The sequence below is a fragment of the Globicephala melas genome, chromosome 18 (assembly GCF_963455315.2).
Source record: "Globicephala melas chromosome 18, mGloMel1.2, whole genome shotgun sequence".
Lineage (NCBI taxonomy): Eukaryota > Metazoa > Chordata > Mammalia > Artiodactyla > Delphinidae > Globicephala > Globicephala melas.
Window position 1 is genome coordinate 77,922,935 of NC_083331.1, and position 23,036 is coordinate 77,945,970.

General features: G+C 54.9%; 1 protein-coding gene and 1 long non-coding RNA gene across 9 annotated transcripts in view; one reads left to right on the forward strand and one right to left on the reverse strand.

Moving 5' to 3' along the window:
• Positions 1 to 3,118: 3,118 nt before the first annotated feature.
• On the reverse strand, positions 3,119 to 5,320 carry LOC115853342 (uncharacterized). Its single transcript, XR_009559764.1, has 2 exons — positions 5,004 to 5,320; positions 3,119 to 4,537 (listed from the first exon to the last, which is right to left on the reverse strand). It is a non-coding gene; the product is annotated as an uncharacterized lncRNA (long non-coding RNA).
• Positions 5,321 to 5,796: 476 nt separating this feature from the next.
• ATP11A (ATPase phospholipid transporting 11A) overlaps positions 5,797 to 23,036 on the forward strand; it is a 115,279-nt gene continuing 98,039 nt past the window's right edge. For all 8 annotated transcript variants that reach the window (XM_060287738.1, XM_060287740.1, XM_060287739.1 and 5 more), the window contains exon 1: positions 5,797 to 5,909. In XM_060287738.1, coding sequence (XP_060143721.1) covers positions 5,871 to 5,909 — 39 coding nt within the window. In that variant the 5' untranslated portion in view covers positions 5,797 to 5,870. The remainder of the gene's footprint in view (positions 5,910 to 23,036) is intronic.

Consider the following 23,036-nt stretch of genomic DNA (forward strand, 5'->3'; position numbering starts at 1 on the left):
CAGGGATAGAAGGAAAAACTGGAGAGATGTGCTGTAATCTGCCTCTCCACTTTTACCCCTGCCCCCTCCCTCTCCTGGACCTCCTGCCCCATCCTGGTCACCCAGGGAGGCTGCAGCCCCCAGAGCAAACAGAAGGGGCAGAGCCTGGACCAGCAGACTTCAGCCCTTCAGACCAACACCTTCACCAGCCTGAGACGAAGTTAATTCACGCGTGGTGTGAACACCCTCAAACACTTTAGAAAAATCTCCGTAGCGCCCAAATTCCTACTCAGAGAAATATAAAGGAGAAACCAAGTGTAATTTATGATAAAATAATGCATATCTAAGAATGTAAGTTCTCAGGTCGGATCACAGGGCAAAACAGAAAGTACTCAGGTAACGTAATCAGAGTCTTGCTCACTTTAACGTATCAATCTTCTGTTTTTCTTTTCTTTCTTTTTTCTTCTGCCCAGGGCACGCAGCTTGTGGGATCTTAGTTCCCCAACCAGGGATTAAACCCAGGCCCTCGTCAGTGAGAGCGCGGAGCCCTAACCACTGGACCACAAGGGAATTCCCTAACGTATCAGTCTTGATGCTTAAAAAGTATGTTAAGAAGTGATACTGTTCAAAAAGTAGAGAACATGGCAAACCAGTGGTACAGGTGAACATGAGAATTTAAACCGTAAGTGTACAATCTGCGTGTTAAAACCACACACAAGTTCTTTAGGTTCCTGTGTAACATGAGTGTCCAGGATGGCTTTAAGGATGCCTCAAGGACCACTTCAGTCATGGTGACAACCAAGAGCGCCCCACAGAGTCCCAGAACACACCCGGGAGGCACCACCGCTTCTGTGGGATGGAAACAGTCAGACGAACTAATATTAACCATCTTGCAAAAAAAAAAAATTAAACCCTGTTGGTTTTCTTAAAATTGGTTCCACATAATTCTAGACTTGGAAACACCCCAAGTGATAAGGGTCACCAGTGTCCGTAAACCTGGGGGATGTCCCATCCGCCACCTTGACCTTTGATGCTGCTATTTGACCTTGAAAACGGGCTACCAGAGAGAAAAGCTCTTTAGGATGCTGAGTCGATTCTTGCCCAGGAGGTCAGTGTGAGACAGGGATTCGCAGCCTCAACGCTGTCCCTTCAGACCGAATAAGGTTTGGCTGTGAGGGCCGCTGGGTGCCTTGCAGGGTGCTAAGAGCAGCCCAGCCTCCACCCACTGGGTGCCAGTAGCGAGGTCATGAGGCTCAAAACTGTTGCAGGTCTTGTCAAATGTCCCCGGGCGATGGAGTCTGTCTGCAGGCTGAGGAGAACTGGTGGGAGCCGTGTAACATCCTCCTTTGGTCTCTGTTTAGTGCAGTTAGTGATTTTTTTTTTAAAAAAGAGAGTATGTAACACAGAAGCTTAACTCACCCGCTTAGAGCAGGGTCACATATTATTATATCAAGACCATGAATGGATGGAGCTAGAGTCTGTCATGCAGAGTGAAGTAAGTCAGAAAGAGAAAGACAAATACCATATGCTAACACATATATATGGAATCTAAAAAAAAAAAAAAAAGGATATGAAGAACCTAGGGGCAGGACAGGAATAAACACGCAGACGTAGACAATGGACGTGAGTACACGGGGAGGGGGAAGGGTGAGCTGGGACGAAGTGAGAGAGTGGCATGGACATATATACACTACCAAATGTAAAATAGATTGCTAGTGGGAAGCAGCCGCATAGCACAGGGAGATCAGCTCGGTGCTTTGTGTCCACCTAGAGGGGTGGGATAGGGAGGGTGGGAGGGAGGGAGACGCAAGAGGGAGGGGCTATGGGGATATATGTATACGTATAGCTGATTCACTTTGTTATACAGCAGAAACTAACACACCATTGTAAAGCAATTATACTCCGAAAAAGATGTTTAAAAACAAAACAAAACATGAAAAACTCACACTTCCCTGTTCTGTGTTTCCAGCTATCAGTTTTGGCTTCAGGTTTTGTTATCTGCAGTCCCAGTGACAATCACTGCTTTCGACTGTCTCCACAGGAAGGCCCCACTTCTTTGCTCCTGCCCCCTTGCTTCTCAAAGGTCTTCTTCACATGGGAGTCCAAGAACCAGGAGCCCTGGTTCCCACCCTAGTCCCTGCACAGTGGAGGAGGGTTAGGGCAGGTGTGTGTGAGCCTGTGCATGGGTGTGGGTGGGCGTGCAGCTACTGCAGATCCACAATCTGGCTTCAGTTTGGGGTTTGCCTCCTGTCTGTCCCTCCTACTTGCTCATACCACCCTCCACCGGGAAGCAGCCATGCTGTGTGTGGGTCAGGGGAAGGCCCTGATGGCCCCAAGCTCGTTGCGATCCTTCCATCCCCCATGGACACCAACTAGCCACGGGTCTGCGCTTAACCCAGGCCTAAGCCAATCATCTGATGGCATCCCACCATCCTAGTAACTGATTGGCCAGGAATGGGCAGAGGATGTGGCCGGTCCAATCAGAGTGGAGACTCTCTTTCCGCTTGGATGGGAATGAAGAAACACACAGGCCCTGGAGTTCCCACAGCCTTCTCACTGTGACCTTCCTGTGATACTGTCAACATACTCAGTCGTCGTTTGATGTGTAAGGTAGGTTATTTCTGAAGATGACTGATCATAGGTTCTCTCATCCTTTATGTACAAGGCTCTGCCCCTCCCCCTTGAATCCAGGATGGTCTTGGGCTTACTTTCCCCAATAGAATGAGAGGAAGGTGATGATCCGGAACTTCCAAGCCCAGACCTTCAGGGGCCGGGCAGTGTCCACTTTGACCCTCTTGGGATCCAGCTGCGTGTAAAGAAGCTCAGGCTGACCACCAAGTACGGAGAGAGAGGCCACCTGCTCCCAGCTCTCCATTGACCCAGCTGAGACACTAGACATGTGACTAAAGCCATCAGAAACCCCCAGGGCCCAGCTAAGCCCCCAAAAGAATGCAGATGCATGGACAATCCCAGCCACGACCAGGTGGAACAGAGGAACCTTCCCCCAAAACACTGTCCTGAGAAATAATAGCTCACTGGTGTTTAAGCGCCCAAGTTTGTGTGGTCTGTTACACAGGAATAAATAACCCACTCACAGCGTGAGCTGGACTTAATGTTACTTTAATAGACACCTAACTGGTTTGGCTCCATAGGTTTATTTTTTTATTATTATTATTTTTATACAGCAGGTTCTTATTAGTTATCTATTCGATACATATTAGTGTATATACATCAATCCCATGTTTCCATAGGTTTAGAATTAGGATGCTGTGAGCCGCTAGCAACAGAAAATCCAACTCAATAAGGATATTTATTATCTCTCAAAACATGAAATCCAAGTTAGGGTAGTGGCCCAGTGGTGTCACCAAGGACCCATGCTCTTCCCATCTCTCCACGCTGCCATCCCCACTGTGATGCTGTTCCTGTCACATCACGGACGCAAGAAGGCTGCGAAACGCCAGCCATCACATCCAGACACACAACATCCGGCAGGAAATGAGGAGCATGTCCTCTTTATGTGCTTTTTACAAGTGAGGAGACCTTTCCCAACAGCAGGATTCACTGGTTTAAAACTTGTTTCAAAACCAGTCACAAAAAGAGGTGTGGAGTTACCGAGATTAGCTCACATGGACCAGTTTACCCCTAGCCACGCAGAGGGTGGCTACCTGCACCAAGGTGGGCTTCTGCCAGCAAGGATGGAGGGCATGGCTGTGGCCACCACAGTGTTTACTACAAGATGAAATTAGCATTGACCACTGAACAAAACAGGCGTCCCTGAAAGGCACACAGCCTTTATCCTGTGGCCTTGTGTGGCCTCTGCCTGTGTCCTTCCACCCGCCCCCTGCAAATGTCACCGTTCGCAAGGTGCTAGGTCAGTCAATATCTGTCTCGAGCAGCCAGGGTCCCGGCAGAAAGCAGAAGGCGTTCCTGGGAGGAGATGTGGAAGACCGCATGGCGACAGGACCACCTGCTGCAGTGTGAACGTGGCTCCACGACCTACCAGAGGTGCTGCTCCCCAGGGCCCAGCTGACCCCGCTGCCTGGCTGTAGGAAGCATGGGGTGACAACTGTCACCCACTCATTCGGCGCCTGACACGAATTGATCCAACAGAAAAGAAAGCTGGGCAAGCACTGTGGTCACTGAAGGACACAGACACTGCCAGGCCAGGGTGCAGATGAGGGAAGAAAGGCCCCAGCCTCTCTGCTTGGTCTCAGCTCGCAACGGGCACCCCGTTGGTGAAGATCCACTGACGCTGGCCATTGGCCTCCTGGATGCCACGCAGGAGAGAGTAGATTCGGTTGGAAAGTGGAGAATCGATGAGTTAGGTGACCAAAAACGAGCATTTTACTGAAGAAAAGCAGTTCAGAATCCAGATAGTTTAGCCATGACCACCATTCACTCCCACCCAATCCCAGGCTTCTGTATCTAATCCCCAAAGGGTCCACGTGGAAGCTTCTCTTCACAGCCAGCCAGGGGGACACTCAGTGGCGTTCCTCCAGTGGCCCTGTCAGGCCCCTCTGGTTTCACAAGCGGTGGCCCGTGGCAGCGAGAACAGATGCTGGAAACAAAGTGCATCCTTTAATTCAAGGCTGACTGTGATTGAGAAGAGAGAGTTCGTTTCCCCTTGGGGAAACAGAAGCATTCCCTGGGATTGAAATCGAGGTGTCTGAGAGACGCAAGGGTTCTCCGTCTGGTGACCAGATAACGCATGAGCGCGCGCCCCCCGGGGCCTGGAGGCCCGGAGCCCAGAGCTCCTTCCCGCGGGCCCAGCTCAGCCTCCGGGTGACCGCCTGGCGCAGCCAGGGACGGAGGCAGGAGCTGGACCGGCAGGACCGAAGGGGTCGGCCAGCCGGGCCGGGCGCGCCGAACAGGTTCAAGGCTGATTCCAACGCCTCAGCCCCGCCGGATTACAAGTGCCTGTGACTGTCGCAGCTCTGGAGTCCTTGGGCCAGGGGCCCCGGGCGAGGGAGCCGGCGGGGTTTCAGAAGGAAGCGGGGATCCTAGGTGGGAGACGCTGAGCTTACCTTCGCCCCGGCGCAGAGGAGCTGCGCGACTCTGGGCAGCCCCGCGGGGCCCGCCTCGGCGCCACCTCACCTGCCAAGCAGGCGGGCCGCGCGTGGGGCCGTGGAGCACGAGGGAGACACAGGCCGGGTTTAGCCGGTCTCCGGCCCAACCTGATCCCGTCCCCTCCCCGACTCCCCAAGATCTCGCCCCTGCCCTCGGGCCTTCGCGGGGAGATACACGTTTCAGGCCAGACCCAGGGCTGGACGCCCAGGGCCCGCCGTCCAGGCCCCGGCTGCGCGGCCCGCACCCCCTCCCCGGAGGCGGAAGCAACAGGGAGCCGCGCCCCGCCCTCCGCCCCCGGGTCCCCTCGGCGGCCCTGCGCCAGGGGGCAGGCCGGGAGGGGGCAGGGCCGGGGCGGGCTGGCACCAGAGCGCCAGGGCGCGGGAGCGGGGCGGGGGCGCGGCCCGCGGGGCGCATGCTCACACGCGCTCGTGACGTGCGCGCGGGGACCGGCCTGCCGGAGGCCGGGCTGAGACGGCGGCGGGCGGAGACCCGGAGCAGAGCAGAGCAGGGCAGAGCCGCGGAGCGGAGAGGAGGAGCCGAGCAGCAGAGCAGCGGCGGGACCGCCGGCCGCCGCGCCCCCGAGCCCGCAGCCCCACCGCCTGGGCCTCGGCACGCGGGCTCCGGTCGCCGAGCGGCCACCCCCGAGCCGGCCGCCGCGGGCCGGGCCGGGCATGAGCGCGGAGGGGCCGCGGCCGCCCCCCGCAGCGCCCGGCGCGCCCAGGCCGTGACCGGGGCGGGGCGCGCGGCCGCACTCGGGCCCGGGCCCATGGGCGCGCCGAGCCGGGCTCGGGGGCGCTGAGCGGGCGGGCGCGGCCGGAGGAGCCATGGACTGCACCCTCGTGCGGACGCTCGTGCACAGATACGTGAGTGCGGCCGGCGCGGGACCGGGGCCGGGACCGGGGGGGACGGGCCCTTCGCCCCCGATCGTGCCGCGGCCGCCGGCCCTGGGTCGCTGGGGGCTTGGGCGGCCTCGTGCGGCCGACCGCGCCCCGGGGGACGGCAGGACGCGGGGTACCTGCGGAGCTGGCACCTGGGCCCCGACGGCGGAGGAGCCGGGCGGAGCTGCCGGGGCAGAGACTGCTTAGATCGGCGCGGGCCGGGCTGGGGAGGGATGCTCGGGCTTAGCCTCGCCTGCTGGCGCTACCCCAGGGTTAAGGGACAGGGAGAGGGGCACCCACAGGGAAAAAGGCGGTGGCTTTGCTCGTTAGTTTGGTAACAGCACCGGGGGGTTCGGAAGTGAAGTTTGGGACCTTTGTCCCGAAAGTAACCAGTCAGACCCGAGGCTGGCGGTTCGGGGTTCCCCCGGAGTCTTCGCTCCGGGAGGCGCGTGGCGACGCCGGGCTTGGGCAGGGGGACACGGAGGGTCAAGTTGGGTTTGTTTCCCATCCGCCCGAGGGGAGCCGCGTGCGGCGCTGTCGCCGGCCCCGGGGGTAGAGGGGGTGCGCGCAGGAGAAGGAAACTGGTCGCGTCTCTGACAAAGGCCCCCCTGTCCCCCGCGCGCACCGCCGCCAGTCGCAGGTTGCAAAAGTTGTGCGCACTGAGGTTTCCGCTAGGAGAGGGAACGGTGGTGGGAACTTGTTTTCTTCTGGCTGAGGAATTCCCTTCGTCAGTCATTCATATTTACGTGTTTTCTTCGAGGAGACCTCGGCCGCATACGAGGGTGTTTCTGTTCATCCAAGGGGAACGTTGAATCAGTGCCTTCCCCCGAATCCACTCACCAGAGGACTCAAGGGTCAGGGGAGCTCGTGGCACCTTCCAGTAGCTCCCCTGGGGAGGGCAGTCTGCCTTCCGGTTAGTGGGGCGAACCCCTCTGGGATTCTGGGAAGGCTTCCCGTGGGAAGGGCCCTGTCCCCTCAGGGATTCTTGAGTCCATCTTATAACGTGAGTGTAAACATCAGGGTCACCTTGGTGTCTCTACAGTAGTAAGTTCTGGAAAATCAGGTAACAGTGGCGGTAGGTAATCAGATGTCTTAGAGAAACGCTTGACGGGTCCCAGACATTCTGTTCTCAGGCTTATGGCCCACGAGCTCGGAGCCAGCGTGTGCCTAGGATGTGCTCACTAGTTTTCCAGTTAATTTCTGTTCTCTTCCAACTCTGAGACTCTGTGATAGGAAGGAGAGTTGAATTGTGAGCGGTAACGCGCAGTCTCTATCCACGGGTCTCCCGGTCCGAGGCCCCCCGCCTGGTGGCTCTTCCCCTCCGTCCTGCTCCTGTGACCCCTTCGTCCTCGGAGTCCGGCAGACAGGTGTCCGAGTTTTGTGCTTTCACTCCCTTACGTCCTCCAGGCCTTCAGCTGTTTCATGGCATATCAATCTCTATAAATGTTGGTGTACCTGATATATTTTAATTCCCCTTTGCTGTGTTATTAGACTTATTTTTCTCAGACCTAACTGGGAAATATTCTTCAGTGAACTTTCCCAGCATATATGTTTGGTAATGTCCCTGGGATCCAGTTACAGGGTGCTGTTATTATTTCTTTGTTTCTCATTCCACATCTTTTTGTTTTTTTAACAGTCTGATCATTTGTCTACTTCACCATATTCACATACAAAACCATTCATTTCTATGATGTGAAACTCATGTCTACGTTATTAAACTAATTTGACTTTTTCCAGAAAGTCAATTTGTTTGCTTATAATTGGATTATCTTTCAATATTTAGGAATTAATTATACTTCCTTTTGCTAGAGGGCGAAGAAAGACTCTGGGATTAAATATTCATATTTCCTTGTGGTTTCCATATATGACGTATTTCATAAGCATGAATAAAGTCATACCGTGTTCCCATCTGGTGTTCACACAGTCAGAATTTCCAGGACAAAGAAACCTTTTCATGATGACGCCTGAGGGCTGCCAAAGATAAAGGAGTCCTTGGAAACCATTGCTGTGGGTATTCTATTCTGGGTTAATTCCAGAGAGGTAGAATAGGCAAATGAATGAGAGGATTCCCTTCCGGGTCAGGCCAGGTATATGCCAAAGCTGGCATTACCGGTCGTTTGTGAGCCTCGATATATAAGCATATATATAAGCATATAAGCCGCGTAGAGATGCGCTGTTCTTGTAAATGGCAAAGCGCCTCTGTACCTTGAGCTTTTAAAAGAAATGTTTAACGAAGTGGGTGGAGAACTAGTGTTATCCTCCTAGAAGAGATGTGAGGTGGGAAACCCAGAGTCGGGTAGTTTAAGTTCTGAGAGGCACCTGCAGAGTCTCCGGGAGCCCACCTGGATGTGGACCTGGCCTGCCCACTTTGAGGCCGTGTCACCCTGGGCAGGTGGCTTCGCTTTTTCTCTGCCTCGGTTCTCTCATCTGAGGATGAATAGCGGTACCCGTTGCAGAGGGTTATCGTGAGAATTAAGTGAGTTAGTACAGGCCAGGAGCTAAGAGTGGCGCCCGGCTCTGCGGAAGTGCTCAGCACACGTGTCACGACTAGCCGTTAGCATAACTTTGCCCCCGGTCACTGCATAACTTTGCCCCCGGTCACTGGCCGGGGGAGGGCAGGCATCTCTGTCGGTTGCCGGCCAGGCCAGTCAGTACGGCCACCAGGGGCCCTGGGTGCCCTGCTCTGGAGCAGCTTCGGGAAATTTTGAAACGGGGGGCGCCAAAATGCCGCAGGCCCCACGGAAAGCCTGCAGGCCACCTCTGAGCACAACAGTTATTTCCAGGCCAGGAGGCCCACCTTGTCGGGACACTTCTCTCCTTTCCATCCACGCCTCACATTCGGGAGATGTGACTGTAAAGCTTAAGTTTGTTATGTTTCTGGCGTTTGTGTTTAGTAAACATCACTGATCCCTGGAGAACCTCAAGCGTGGCTGTGTTAGAATGCTTTACACCTTTAAAATTCACCATTTGAATGCATGCTCATGGGTCTGCGTTGGTTTGTTTTTTTATCGCCAATGCTGTGTGCCGTGGACGTCAGTGCCCACTGGTGCTGCCCTACAGGCGGACCCATCCACCCGAGGCAGAGTTAGTTTTAACAGCTTTCAGTGCCGCCTGCCTCGGGGCTGCCTCTTCGTGGCGCTTCCCACGTGGGGCCTCCGGATCTGCCTGGAGTCTGCACCCCAGGACACTAAGTTAAGTCACTGGAACCCCCGAGGCCATCAGGTGTTTGAAGTAGGTGACCCCCTAGGCTGGCCCGAGGGCTGTGCTGCAGTGTTTGCACAGGCCTTTCAAAGCAGTCTGCCAGGTGTATAATTTAACCTTTGTGTCCTGGCTGTTAAGTTCAGTTCCTTCCATTGTCCTTTCAAACCCTGTTTAATGTCCGTTGCCACAAGGGACCTTCACATGCTTTTCTTTCACGCCTGAGGGTAGGTTTAATAACCCGAGGGGAAGAGGGAGTTTAGGTGTTTGGGTTTGGCTGCAGTCAGTTGCATTTCTAGGGATGAGCACGCTGTCCTCAGTTTACAGTTAGCTAAAACCACCTGGAATGCACTGAGCTGCCGCTCAGTACGCAGGAAGGCCTCTGTTTACAGCTGTGCTGGGCCTTGAAACCTAGAGACGCACTGTTCCTCGTGCTGGGACCACATGTTCCACTGGCAACAGGGTAATCAGAGCTGCTTAGATCCCCAAGTCCCAGACTTACAGATGCTTTTTTAACCAAGTTAAACGCCAGCAGAAATGCTATTTATTTGCAAGGAAAATCAATAAAAAGTCATTTTTACAGCAATATAAACTCAACAAGATTGAACAAGGGATTGTTTTTGCTTTTACTTGACTCCTGGTATCTGAGAAACAAGACAGTTGTTTGTGGAGGTCAAAAGTTCAGCGTCAGAGCCTAACAGGCAGCTTGAGACCTGGGCCGGCCTCTGACTGCGAGGCCTTGGGCGTCTTCCTGCTTGAAACGAGGCACCGACTGCGGCTCCCTGGGGGCGCTGCCAGGATGGGGCCCTGTGGCATGGGGAGGTGCTCTGTCAGGGGGCCTCTTATCTGAAAGGTGAGCCCGGTGCTGCTGGCAGCCCCAGCTCCTCGGAGGGACGGCGTCTGCTGCTTCCTGGAGAGCCTCTGGCCCCCCTCCCCCTGCGGAAGGTGTGGAGGGCCGTGCTTGCCCTGCACTTGGTGGAGAGCACAGCGGTCCTCAGACGGGACGCCCCTCTGCCACCGGCCCACGCCTGTCGGTGCTCTTGCCGCCCTTCTGGTTCAGGGCAGGTGAGCCCGCTCTGTAAAGATCTGTCCTGCAGCTTGGGGTCCCCCGCCCCTCACCCCTCCTTATCCTCAATCAGCAGCGTCTCCCTTTTAGGGTGACGTCACCCAGTCCCTGTGGCACTCAGCCATGCCTTGAAATCGCCTTTTTTTTTTGAAAAGCAGACTTTGTTTGTTTGTTTGCGGTACGCGGGCCTCTCACTGCTGTGGCCTCTCCCGTTGCGGAGCACAGGCTCCGGACGCGCAGGCTCAGCGGCCATGGCTCACGGGCCCAGCCGCTCCGCGGCACGTGGAATCTTCTCGGACCGGGGCACGAACCCGTGTCTCCTGCATCGGCAGGCGGGCTCTCAACCACTGCGCCACCAGGGAAGCCCTATTTCCCCCATTTTGAAGTGGAGCGGGAGGAAGGTCATTTCCCCCGAGTCCTCCTTTCCCCACGCTGTCAGCGAGGAGTTTGTTGGTAACATATTTACACACATTTGCAGGTGTCCTTCCCGTCTATGTTTCCGTCACTCCTGACTTGAGGGGTTAGTCATCCTCTGAGGAGAAAGTCACTCGGTTGGATTTCCAAATTCCTGGTCCAGAAATGTTTAACCACCTCTCACCCTCCTGGTTTATGTGGGCAAAATGTTTCCCATTTTTCTGGGGTTTTGATTTTGTCTTTGGTGGGTTTCAGTATCAGAGCACCTCCTGGGAGTGGTGTAGGCAGTAGAAGAAGTCAGTTTTCCTGGGAGGCAGCAGCGTGCCCCGCATCACCCGGCATCAAAATCTGCCCCCGCTCGACACGGACTTGAGCCCACATTCGTTGGCTGCCCCTGTCAGGGTTGGTGGCCCTTGAGAAATTTGCCCCGTCCATTGTGTGTGATTTGCGGATAAAACATTTTCGCAAAGGTGGGCTGCCAGTGGCAAAAAGGCTTTTAACTTCCACTCACTTTGTTTCTGCTGTGCTCACACCAGTGCCTGTTTCACGGGTTCCGTGATAGGTAGAGGCCAGAGTTACCGTCTTCTGCACCGTTTCCTCCACATGTTACCTGCTGGGGGACCTGCATCCGTTCCAGGAGCCCCTCCCGCCGCCGGGCACGCGGGTGGATGGGATGCTGCGCATGTGGGCGTGGTGCTCCGCTGGAGCCCGTGAGTGCATATGCGCCTGAGGAGATGCGAACGCTCTTTGCGAGTTTCCTTGGGGCTCACGAATCTTTCTGTGAACACAGTGGACGGGGGCCTGGCTCGTCCAGTCTGCTCTTCCCGGCTGTGTTCCCCGGGGGCAGCTCACCACCCCTCCGTCCCCTCGTCTGCGTTGGGCCAGGGGCTTCCCAGCGAGTGTGGACGTTGTGCCCTTTGCCATGACCTTTCAGCGCCCTTCTTCACGCCTCTTTCCTGGGTCTTAGGTCAGAGACCAGCCAGCACGACTCTGAGATGCCGATCATGTCAACACACCCGTTTGATTATCGAGGACGTTGATGCTAAGAATGTGGCTGAGGAAGGAGTGGTCTCGGTGGCGAAAAGCTGACATTGTTTCTGGGGTTGTTCTCTGAGATGCTCATGGCGGGTCTGTGAACTTTAATGTTGTGTTTAAGCGCCGGCATCTAAAATACAAAGCTGTGACAGGCCTGGGCGTGTCCTGGTCTGCTCACCGCAGGCAGGGCTGGTGCCCACTGCAGAGCTCAGGTTCTCAGCCTCGGGGCTGCAAGTGCCAGTCCTGGGGCCTGCAGGTGGGTTCCTGTGAGGGGCCTCCTCTTGGCTTGCAGGCGGCAGCCTTCCCTCCCCTCAGCTGCCTCCTCCGGTGCCCAGAGAGGGAGGGAAAGAGGGAGGGGAGCAGAGCAAGTGATCTCTTCTCCCTCCTCTTGTAAGGACACCAATCCTATCAGATTACGAGTCCACCCTTATGACCTCATTTCATCGTAATTCCCTCCCCAAATCCCTATCTCCAACTCTAATCACATCGGGGGTTAGGGGTTCGACATGTGAATTCAGGGGGACACAGTTCAGTTCAAGGCTGTATACTGTTAAAGGAGGCGCTCTTTGGGTGGTAAACGTTCACACAGGTGAAGAACCTCAAAGGAGGCGGTTTGAAACAGCGCATCGTTTGCTGACTGTTTTATCAAACAAATACAAAAAAAAATGTTCCACAGAATCTGGGAAGACTAAAATAAAATAAACGTGTAGTGGGAATGGGTTACTTTTTAAACTGTGGGGCAGATTTAGGCCGGTGTGACCTCTGACAGACCACAGTTTGCATTATTTGATCAGATCTAAGGTTGTGTGTATTTATATCTTTTTCTTCTCTTTCTGTTGCTTCATTTTTCCCCCGTAGGAGGATTGGTAGGAGAATGGTGGTTGGTATTAAGACTAGACTATAAAGTGTTGTTTTGGGTTTTGTGTTATAACCTAAATCCACAGCGTCTGGCTTGTTGACAGGACAGATGTCACGGTATCTGCCACGTAACTGGATTGGGCGCACGTGTCTGCTTCGGAAGCTGGGAGGCCGCTGCGTAACGAGCCGATTCTCCTAGTCAGTGGGGTTGGGTTTTAGGGACTCCACGCTGTCGATCTGCTCTGTACAGGGTGACCTCTTACCTTTGGCAAAGTCGGAAAGTGATGGTTGGAAGGTGACCCCGAGCTGTCATTAGGGTGACAGGGACGTGACTTCTCTGCACATCCAGAGCATGGTGTCACCCTGTCGCCCACACATCGTGGGCTTTCGCGGCAGTGCGTGTAAGTTCCCAAGCCAGCTGCTGTGGACCTTTCCCTCTTAGGTTTCTCTGTAATCACAGCCTCGTTGTCTTTTATTAAAAATTTGCTTACGCTGTTGTAAGCCCGCGTCGGCAATGACCCTAAAGCATTATTCATCATATGATTAGGACCCTGGATGGCCTCTGCTGTTGCTGTGAGGCTGGTCGCTCACCCCGTCTGATGCTGTGACACTAGTTAAAGCCACAGGACCCTGAGGGGCGCTCCCACCTCCCGTACTGTCCCGTCTGAACTGTCTGTGCAGAATGACGGGCTCTGCTTCCTGAAGGTCAAGTTCGTACCTGGGCCGTGTGCGTCTGACTCTGGCCTGGCATGTTGGCCTCCCTCCCTTGAACCTGCTCCCGGACAGGGGGGCCGACTGCCCCTCCCTCCTCTCCGGACAGACCCCTGGCTGCCGGGAAGGAGTCAGCCATCCTAGCCGTTACCTAATCTCCCTCCTTCAGAGAAAAGAGGATCTCCTCCACCGTGTTTGCAGCAAAGGATTAGGGACAGTGAAGGGCGGCCATTGGAACGCCATCCGGATTTCTTTGTGATTTTTCAGGACGGCCTCGGGGACTGCCCACAAAACTGAGATTTTAAATCACGGAATTAATTTAAAGTCATTCCATGGAACAAAACCGTGGGGTGATCGCTGGTGTGGAAGAGGTGTGGCATGAGGGCAAAGCAGACCTACATTTATCTGTCACTTTCAGGTGGAATATCTGACGGTGACGGATATACGCGTGTGGAATAATTTACGTCACCTTTTCTGTTTAGAAAGTGTACGGAAACAGTTGTCTTGACTCGGATCAATTTAGGCAGAGCGTTAAAATAGTAGATATAACCGTGAGGCGTGTGCGTGCATTTTTTTCAGTTGGATATAAACCTGAAAGCCACGCGTGTTAGAAAGTTGGGGTGACCATCTTGTGGTTAGGGTCTGAGTCCTCGCTTCTGATGGTCAACTCACGTCACCATTTTTCTGTGGTAAAATGGGAATAAGCTATGGAAACTCTTGACGCTGAAGAACACGTGTGGGGCAAACCTAGTGAGATTCCAGCAGAGGAAGGCGTGCGCTGCGCTCGGGACACGCCAGGTGCTCAGCATCGGCTGTTCACCACACGTTTACTGACACTTGCTGAAGGGATTCCGCGGCAGGGCAGAATACACAGACACCCCGGGCGCCCCTGGAGGCTGCATTTGGGTGGTATAGGACAAAATAAATAAGCACACAGTAGGCCAGGTGTCGGGAAGGGCCGCGGACAGACAGGAGCCGAGGAGGGGTCAGGGGGAGGGGGTGTGACAGGAGCCAGGTCTGGGAGGGGGAGACAGGATGGTTCTGGGCAGGATGGAGGCCAGAGGCCAGCGCAGGGCGGCAGGCCCGAGGGCGGTGGTGGGGGCGGGGGGGATGTGACAGGGATGATGCGTCACCAGCGTTTTTTTTGTTTGTTTGTTTTTTGTGGTACGCGGGCCTCTCACCGTTGTGGCCTCTCCCGTTGCGGAGCACAGGCTCCAGACGCGCAGGCTCAGCGGTCATGGCTCGCGAGCCCAGCCGCTCCGCTGCATGTGGGATCTTCCCGGACCGGGACACGAACCCGCGTCCCCTGCACCGGCAGGCGGACTCTCAACCATTGCGCCACCAGGGAAGCCTGTCACCAACGTTTTAATAGGAGCACGTGGCCGCCCCGCAAATTTCATTGCTTAAAATATGGAATGTGTTATATATGTTGCCTTTGATAAAGGTTTCAGTTTGTTTTAAAGTTATATGGGCCTACTGTAGAGCACAAGGAACTCTACTCAATACTCTGTGATGACCTATATGGGCAAAGAGTCTAAAAAGAGAGCGGACGTATGTATCTGTATAACTGATTCACTGTGCTGTACTTCTGAAACTACCATGACATTGTAAATCAACTATATACTCTAATAAAACTTTAAAGAATTATATGGCAAAATGAGGAAAATGTTACGTAATAGCTAAATTAAGATGGTTTAACATTATAAAGATGCATTGACTTATTGAGTGAATATACGGTAGGTTGGTTTATGGGCAGTTCTTTTGTGATTGTCGTAAAATATCCCTAAAATTTACCATTTTGACCATTTCGAAGTAAGTGTATAGTCCAGTGGCTTTAAGTACATTCACATCACCTCCATCCATTTCTAGAACTTTTTCATCTTCCCAAACAGAAACTGATTTAAGAGCAATTTTAAGTAGTTGGTTCCACATTTGATATTGTATATCTTGCTTTTTTGGGAACATGTTTTTTTTTAAATCAATGATAAGGACCTTATCAGGGTCATGGGAAGACTTATTGAAACCTAAGTGCTGATTAAATTTTAATGGAAAATGTACCTTTGGCAGGAGGGTTTTTTTCTCTTTTAAATAATTGGCAGTGGTAAGTTTTATTAAAATTTAAGTACTCGAATATGAGGATTCATTTGGGCTTTAGTTTTGCTTAGCGTGTGCTGTCGAGAGCGGCCAGAGTGGTGATTACCGCTCCAGAGAAGAAAAGCTGATATTTGTCTTAGAACAAGTAATTCTGTAATGAAACAGAATATCATAAAGGTTATGTCTAGGGCTTCCCTGGTGGCGCAGTGGTTGAGAGTCCGCCTGCCGATGCAGGGGGCGCGGGTTCGTGCCCCGGTCCGGGAGGATCCCACGTGCCGCGGAGCGGCTGGGCCCGTGAGCCATGGCCGCTGAGCCTGCGCGTCCGGAGCCTGTGCTCCGCAACGGGAGAGGCCACAACAATGAGAGGCCCGCATACCTCCAAAAAAAGAGTTATGTCTAGTTGGCAATACTTTCAAATAATATAGTTCATAATGGTGTTTGTTTAACGATATGATAAAGCCACGTGGCTTTCTCCTAAGTGCGTTAATAAGGAATAGCAATTAAAGCATTTTATGTGAAATTTTCCTCCAGAAACTGCATTCTGCTGATTAACTGGTTCAGATCAGTTTTCTGTTTTGAGTTAATCTATGACATGTGTTCTTTTACTGTCTAAAAAATTATTAAGAATAGATTAAACTTAAATTTTTTCTGTAAAATTATTGGGTCTGTGAGAAGCAGTTTCCTGTTATTTCTCCTCCAAAGGGGATATGAGATTTTTCTGTTCTTAAATTGAAATAATCCCTTGATTTCATAAATTGCCCTGTCACTTTTTAGAGAACAGCATGGTTTCAAAAGCAGTAAGTCCCATTCTTATCAAGTACTTAATTTATTAACCAGAAACTTAGTTGAAAAGTTGAATAATTTTGGCTCGTAAAACGCTGCAGCTGTAACAGGGAGTTGGCGAGATGCCCAGCTTGCCAGGCGCTCTTTGGAGCTGACGGAAAAGTAAAAACTAAAGGGTGCTGATGACACTTCCTTAGCCCCCTCACAATTTAAGTTTCTTGAAAGGTGGGTTGATGCTGGTTTCCATCAATCCATTACCCTTGCAGATTCAGAAAGGTCTTAGGTCTGAGGGAGGACGTCTCATCCACACGGAGGCCTCTGCCCCTCACTGGAATGAGGACTGGTCACTGTGGTCGCCGTGCCCGGGGCTGATTTTTTTCCCTTTTTTGTCCCAAGCCTGGCAGACAGTTCACCCACCTTCGGTCATTTTCTCAGTGAATGACTGACTTCCTGCCTGTGCTCTGAACTCACCGAGGGTGGGATTTGTGTCCCGATTGAGGATCACGTGTATCCGATTCTCCTCGATTTTGTTATTTTAATGGCCCCGTCGAGGAAGAGAGCGACTTGGTTCAGGTCTTGACCCAAAGGCTGTGGGCCGGGCCCGAAGAGCAGACCCTAAGGGGGATTCAGGGAGCCGGTGTGTATCAGGGATCCTGCACGGCAGGCGGCCCGCCCGGCACCCCACGTGGGCCCATGAGCTGCCCGCTCCCGCCCCAGGCTCGCTGGCCCTGCTGGGGATGGGGCCGAGGGGGGACCTGGGCGGTGGGAGCCTGGACTCGGGCCTGCCGCTTGCTCGGAGTGACCAGCGTTAGGTCTGTAGCCGGCGACAGTGTCACGAAGATTTTCCAGGCTTTCTCTTCGCAGACGGGCAGGCCTGCGACCTGAAGTCCCATTGCCAGCCTTGTGGGCCCTTCTGGAAAGGCGCCTCCTCAGTGGGTTTTGGATTGTGTCTTAAAGGCCAAGACAAGGCCTCCAGCGTGTAAAATCCACATGTGGCTCTGCAGCCGAGGATGCGGTCCACACGCGGCACGTGCCCTGTGGAGTCCGTGTCCCCGCCGGTGAGTGTGGTTCACACACACGCACACGTTTGCTTCTCCGCTTTGGTCCTGACGGCTTGACGACCACCCGCTGAGGCAGCGCGGCCCCCGTGGCTCTCCAGCGGGTGGAGTAGCAGGGGGAGGTGGGCCCAGCGCCCCCAGAGGACAGCCCGTTGTGACGGGCGGGGCGGGTGGACACAGCTCCGCAGCAGGGGGCCTGGCCCTGCGTCTGGGGTGGGGTGGTGGCCTCCCTGGGCCCGTGGGCAGTTCTGACACCTGGTCCCTACGGTCGGTGTTCCTGCTGCGGGTAGGGGGACCAGATGTTCAGTATTTAACGAAAGGGGTGATGGAGGGAGGTCATTCAGAGGCGGCCAGCAGGGCCGCGGGGAGACGGATAGTAATAAAGATCGACTGTCAAACCAGGACAGGCCCGGGCGGAGTCCACTCTTTCCTGCTGTCACCGCTGCTCCCCGAGGGGCTCGGGCGCCCTGGGCCCCGTTCCTGCGGACCCGGGCAGTGGTTAGAGATTAGCGACGGCGAGTGGCAGAGCTCGGAGGCACTGATTGTGGGGCTCAGGGGGACGCGAGGGGCACAGGGTGGGCGCCGACCGCTGCTGCCCCTCACGAGGGCGCGGAGGCACCTTGTTGTTGTAAACAAAGTGCTGAGGTCACAGGTCGCTGAGGTCGATGAAAGCGGGGCGGGGGCTCTGCACCGCACGTTCCGTTCGGGGCATCCATCCGGGGACTGGCCCCGCGCGCCCCTTCTGCCCGAGCGCGTGATGGGTAACCCAGAGCGGCCGTGCTGTTGACTCGGTGCCCAGCGCGGGACTGATGCTCGGCCACCGTCCATTCCCTCCGGGGCCCCAGCCAGGAGGCGGCAGGGGGAGGCAGGTTTACAGCCGGCCGGGACTGACATTCCTCCTAACGCAGAGCCAGCTTCTCTTCCAGTCCTGTTGTAATTTAGAATTTGGGGTTCACTATAAAGTTTTGTGGTTTTAAAAATTGACTTGAAGTAGTCAAGGGGAGAATTGTCCGAAGTTACTTGTTTGTTCAAACTAGAAACTCAGAGGGAAGGGGCGGAGCTAACTTAGGTCCGATCTCAGCTCTGCTTGCGGGGACACCGGGGAGGAAGGAAGGGCCACGGACTTGCTGACACGTGACTGTCCCCGGGTCCCGGGTGTGTTTCCATCTTGGGGCAGCTTTTCAGAATTCCAGACTTGATTTTACTAGAGAGTGGTTTTCCGGGGGCTGGGAGGCTGCGCCAATGTGTGAGGTCGGGTTGAACTTTCACGCTGATGGGGACAGACAGAAAGGAGGCTGCGTGGTCCCCACCGTCTTTCTGAACGCGCCCCGGGAGCCTCGGTGCGGACTCGGTTCTGGAGTGCAAGGAGGAAGAGAGGGCGGGGAGAAGCCTTACTTACCATCCCGAGGCTGAGGTTCCTCACCCCAGCCCGGCCAGCTGTAGGGGACACAGTGCTAGACGGAGCTTCGTGATAAGAGCTGCCACGTGCCTCTTCTCTGTGTTTGCTTCCAAATGCCTAGTGCTACATATGCCTCAAACATACTGCAGTCGGTTTCTGCTTCCCAGTAGCTCCCAGGAGTAAGCAACGCAGTGTCCCTGCAGGTAAACAGCAACCTGATTAAGTCCCCCCACCCTGCCCCCAGACACGGATGAAATGCTCTGTTCATGGTTCGGTTTACCTGGGGATCAGGGCATGAGGGCTGGTTTCCTGCAGCCCTCCTGTGTAGGTGGTGTCATTTGGGCCCCCAATTTATAGACAGGGATTGGAGGCCGCCAGCCCAGGTCACACAGGGGCTGGGGGCAGAGGCTGGCCTGTCTCCAGGGCGGGTCCTTCGGTAGGCAGCCCGCTGGGTCCCACAGCTTGACCGCTAAGAGTGGCTGGGGAGAGCGCCACACCCTTGGACGGGCCCGGGGCAGAGGCCCTTTCTTATGGTTGGAAGTGCTGCTACTGATTAGCTGGTGGTCACAGCCCCCAACTCCTTTCCTGTGGAGCCCCCTCCATGGACCAGCCTGGTGCCCCCGTGAGGCTGAGACCTCCAACGTGCAGCTCTACGGCTGCAGCGAAATCAGCCAGACAGCGCCCGCCCCTGCCCGCTCTCAAATCCCTTGGACAGAACCATGAAGAGGCGAATATTCCGGAGCCACGTCCCGGGACCCAGTGCCGAACACGCCCGGGCGGGGCCATGCATTTAGTGTCGGGACGCGTTCAAAGGTGGGCGGTTTTCTGGCAGCCGCCCGGAGCTCAGGGCCCGATAGCCCTACAGGTGGTGTTTGTTAGGATCTGCGGACGAGACACGTTTGGTTATCGGAGTAGAGCGTGAACGTCGAAAGCAAGTTCCGTTGGATTTCCGTGGCCGTGGACTAGCTGTAAATTCGTCCGCACGGTATCACCTAACAGTTCACAAAGCCCTGTGCCTCTTGCTGAAATTGTTTTTTATGAATTTCATGATCCTCGTGGATGTAAGAATTCGTATTATTGAACATGTTCGAACAGAAAGGAGTCGTGTCCTGTGTAAATGGCAGTATTGAAATTGTATTACCTGTCCTCGTGCCTGCCTTTTAGAAGGTCTCGTGGGCTTTTAATTGTTGTTTAAGCTGGGGCTTCTAAGGCCGCAGGTGTTCCAGGCAGGATGGAAATTTTGTTCCCATTTTGTTTGTGGGCCATTTAATTAAATGGCCATTCGGGCCATTTAATCTTTTGCTGGTAGCTAAGTGTTGATAAGGATGAATTGAAACCAGGTATCAGTTTGGGCGTACCTGATTGAGGACAAGCAAGCCATACCCAGGCAGGTGGCGTAGGACACAGCGGGGTCAGACGAGCCCTGTGGCTTAATTACCTCTTGTCCCACCGGCCCCCGGGCTTCTCCGCTCTCCTGTTCCCTCTCCCTCACCTGCCTTTCTTCCTCCGTGACAAGCCCGGATCCCCTCCCCTTACCCTCCGTCATCCCGCATCCTTAGGGAGCATCTTCTGAGTTTGACTGGAAACGTTCCCCTCTCAACCAGAGGAAACGCTGTGGTTTTCCTGCCCTTCGGAGGATCCCCACCCCAGCTCTAAGCCACCACGGGGCGGGGCGACAGGAAGGAAGGAGCAGAGCTGGGGGCTGACCTGGCTGCTCATCCGGGCCGCTCCGTGTTCCGGCCCCACACCCGGGGCTTACTGTGTGTGTTCCTGTGCCGTGACAGGTGCTCTGTGTGGGGAAGCCTTGACAGAGACACATGAAGGTGAAACACCCCTGACCACAGGACGGCTGCAAACACCCAAGGCTGTTCGTCCTGTAGTTTCCAAAGGATTCATGAGATACTTATGCAGCACTTTTTTAATTGTAGTAATTTACCACTGTAACCATTTCATGCTATAAAATCAGAGGCACTAAGTACATTCACACGCTTGTCAATCATCCCACCGTCCATCCCTGGACTCTTCGTCTGAGATGGAAACTCCGTCCCCATGTCACACTAGCTGCCCCTCCCCGCCGCCCTGGTGATCACAGTTGTGCTTTCTGTTTCCATGACTTTGACCTGTCGAGACGAGTCCCTCCTCTAAGTGGAGTCACACAGGATTCCCCTCAGCAGAGTGTCCGGAGGGCTCATCCACGTTGTACGTGTGTAGAAATCCCCCTCCTTTTTCAAGCTCAATAGTTGCATGTATATCACTCGTTTTGTTTATCCATCATTGTTGGTAGACACATGGGTTGCTTCCTGCAGCATTTTTTTATGGACCCAAAGCCTCAGGTTGCCCCAGCCTCCACCGGAGAAGGCCGTGTCACCTGTCTCTAAAGCTCGTCGCTTCGCACAGGCCTGCAGCTGGGCGGCTCCCTCCTGGCCGCTGTGCCCCAGCTGCTCTCCTGCCTTTGCCTGAAACCCCCTTTCCCCGGGAATTCTTTACAGCTGGTCTTTCCCGACACTGACCCTCATCTCCGCCCTTCCAGCACACGTGTGGCTGCTTTGTTGCCAGCTTGCCTTCACCCCTCCTGCAGCTCAGGGGACTCAGAGGGAGCTGCCTTGGTGCAGCTGGCCCAGCCCAGCCTTCCGGGGCCAGAGCAGGGGCGGGACCGAGGCCCCCTCAGGCGCGGGCAGGCTCTCACCCCTCCATCCAGGGCCGAAGCCTGGCTGGCTCCGTGGACTTGGACTTGCCATGCATCCCCCCACTCACGGCTGGGGTCCGTGTGTGTGCGTGAAGTGGGCTCGGCTGGGGGCAGCCCGGCTCCCCTCCCAGAACCCCCTCTCTGTCTGCTTTGAAAGAAGCCGCACGGGCGATGGCAGGTGAAACTGCAGAAACCCCGGCAGTTCTGGGGCCCGCCCGAGCCCTGTGCTTTCTGGGTCTGTGGACACGCAAGCCCCGGGGGTCGGGAGCCCCGCACGGGGGTAAGGCGGGGGCTCAGGCGTGTTCTGAAAACAAGGAAGTGCAAGCTTGCTGCTGGGGTTTCTACCGGGATGAGGCTCTAGACCTGTGAGCAGAGATTGTCCTACTTGGGGAAGAGATCATTTTCCAGTTACAAAGAGCTGAACGAGCGGGACAGAATGTCAGATGCACAATAGGGCCTCATGTATTTGGAATAAAAGCTGGTGAAATGGGTACATGAAGAGTTCACAGCCAGAAGAATAATTTTGCTCCTGAGTCACATCCAACTTTATTTCAGAATGTACGGCCGCACCCCAGAGCAGACGGGGTGGGCTCTCTCATCACAGCGTCAGGTCGGTCGTTGATCAGGAGGGGACGTGGGGTTCTTTGGAAAACACAGTTTTAGAAAACATTTTAACAGCCAAACATACTTGGATTGAGAATAAATATCCCCAAGTTCTCCTGGGGTAAATGTTTGTGATTTTGGCTGTACGGCCTTCATGCTACTGCGTATTCCAGACACTGCTGCGTGTTCTAGACACTGCTGCGTATTCCAGACACTGCTGCGTGTTCCAGACACTGCTGCGTATTCTAGACACTGCTGCGTATTCCAGACACTGCTGCGTATTCCAGACACTGCTGCGTATTCCAGACACTGCTGCGTATTCCAGACACTGCTGCGTATTACAGACACGTGCAGTCCATACAATTCCAATTTTTATAAAAGACACAACTCTGCCCCGGGCCCAGTGGAAGTGGGGCCTGGGGTCAGGGCGGGGCTGAGGCTTCCTGCCCTGTCCCGGGGAATCGGGGCGTCTCTCCCGGCACCTGAGGTGCCCGCCCACCGCAAAGCTCCCCAGGCTGCTCCCTGGGGTCTCAGCACATCACCGGCCACGTGGCTGAGCCCAGTCTTCAGCCCCCTGCCCTCCCCAGAGGTCAGCAGCAGGTTGGGAGTTCCAACCCTGTCATCAGTGTGTGGCCAGCTCCTCCCCTGAAACCATCCACGTACCCACCTGAGCCACCTGGGGAGGTGTGGCCGAAAGAGGCCCGTTTTGAAATACAAGGACACTCCGGCCTCACAGGAAATTCCAAGGGCTTGAGAAGCTCTGTGCCGGGAACCACATCCGCAGTTTGTTTCAGGAATCATTTGCTCTCCTTTTCCCACCCACCGTCTGGCGCCCAGCCCTCCTGTTTCCCGCCTCCTCTCCAGGCCGCACTTGCGGCTTCTGTCCCCGGGCCTTGCGTCCTGGGCAGTGTCTTGGTTCCCAGCTGACAGTCACTGCCCCTTCCTATTGCCACTGCCCCTTCTGCGGTCACTGCCCCTTCCTACGGTCACTGCCGCTTCCTAAGGCCACTGCCCCTTCCTATGGCAGGCAGGCCGCGCTGTTCCTGGTGGATAATTTGGACCCCACCCCTGCTTCAACCCAGGGGCCATCACAGAGGCCTCGCCTTGTGTCCGGGAAACTGGCCTGCCCCGGGAAACTGGCCCTCGGACAGACAGGTACCTCCATGGTTCCAAGACGTGTGGCCTTGTGTGTCAGGGCGTGTCCGCG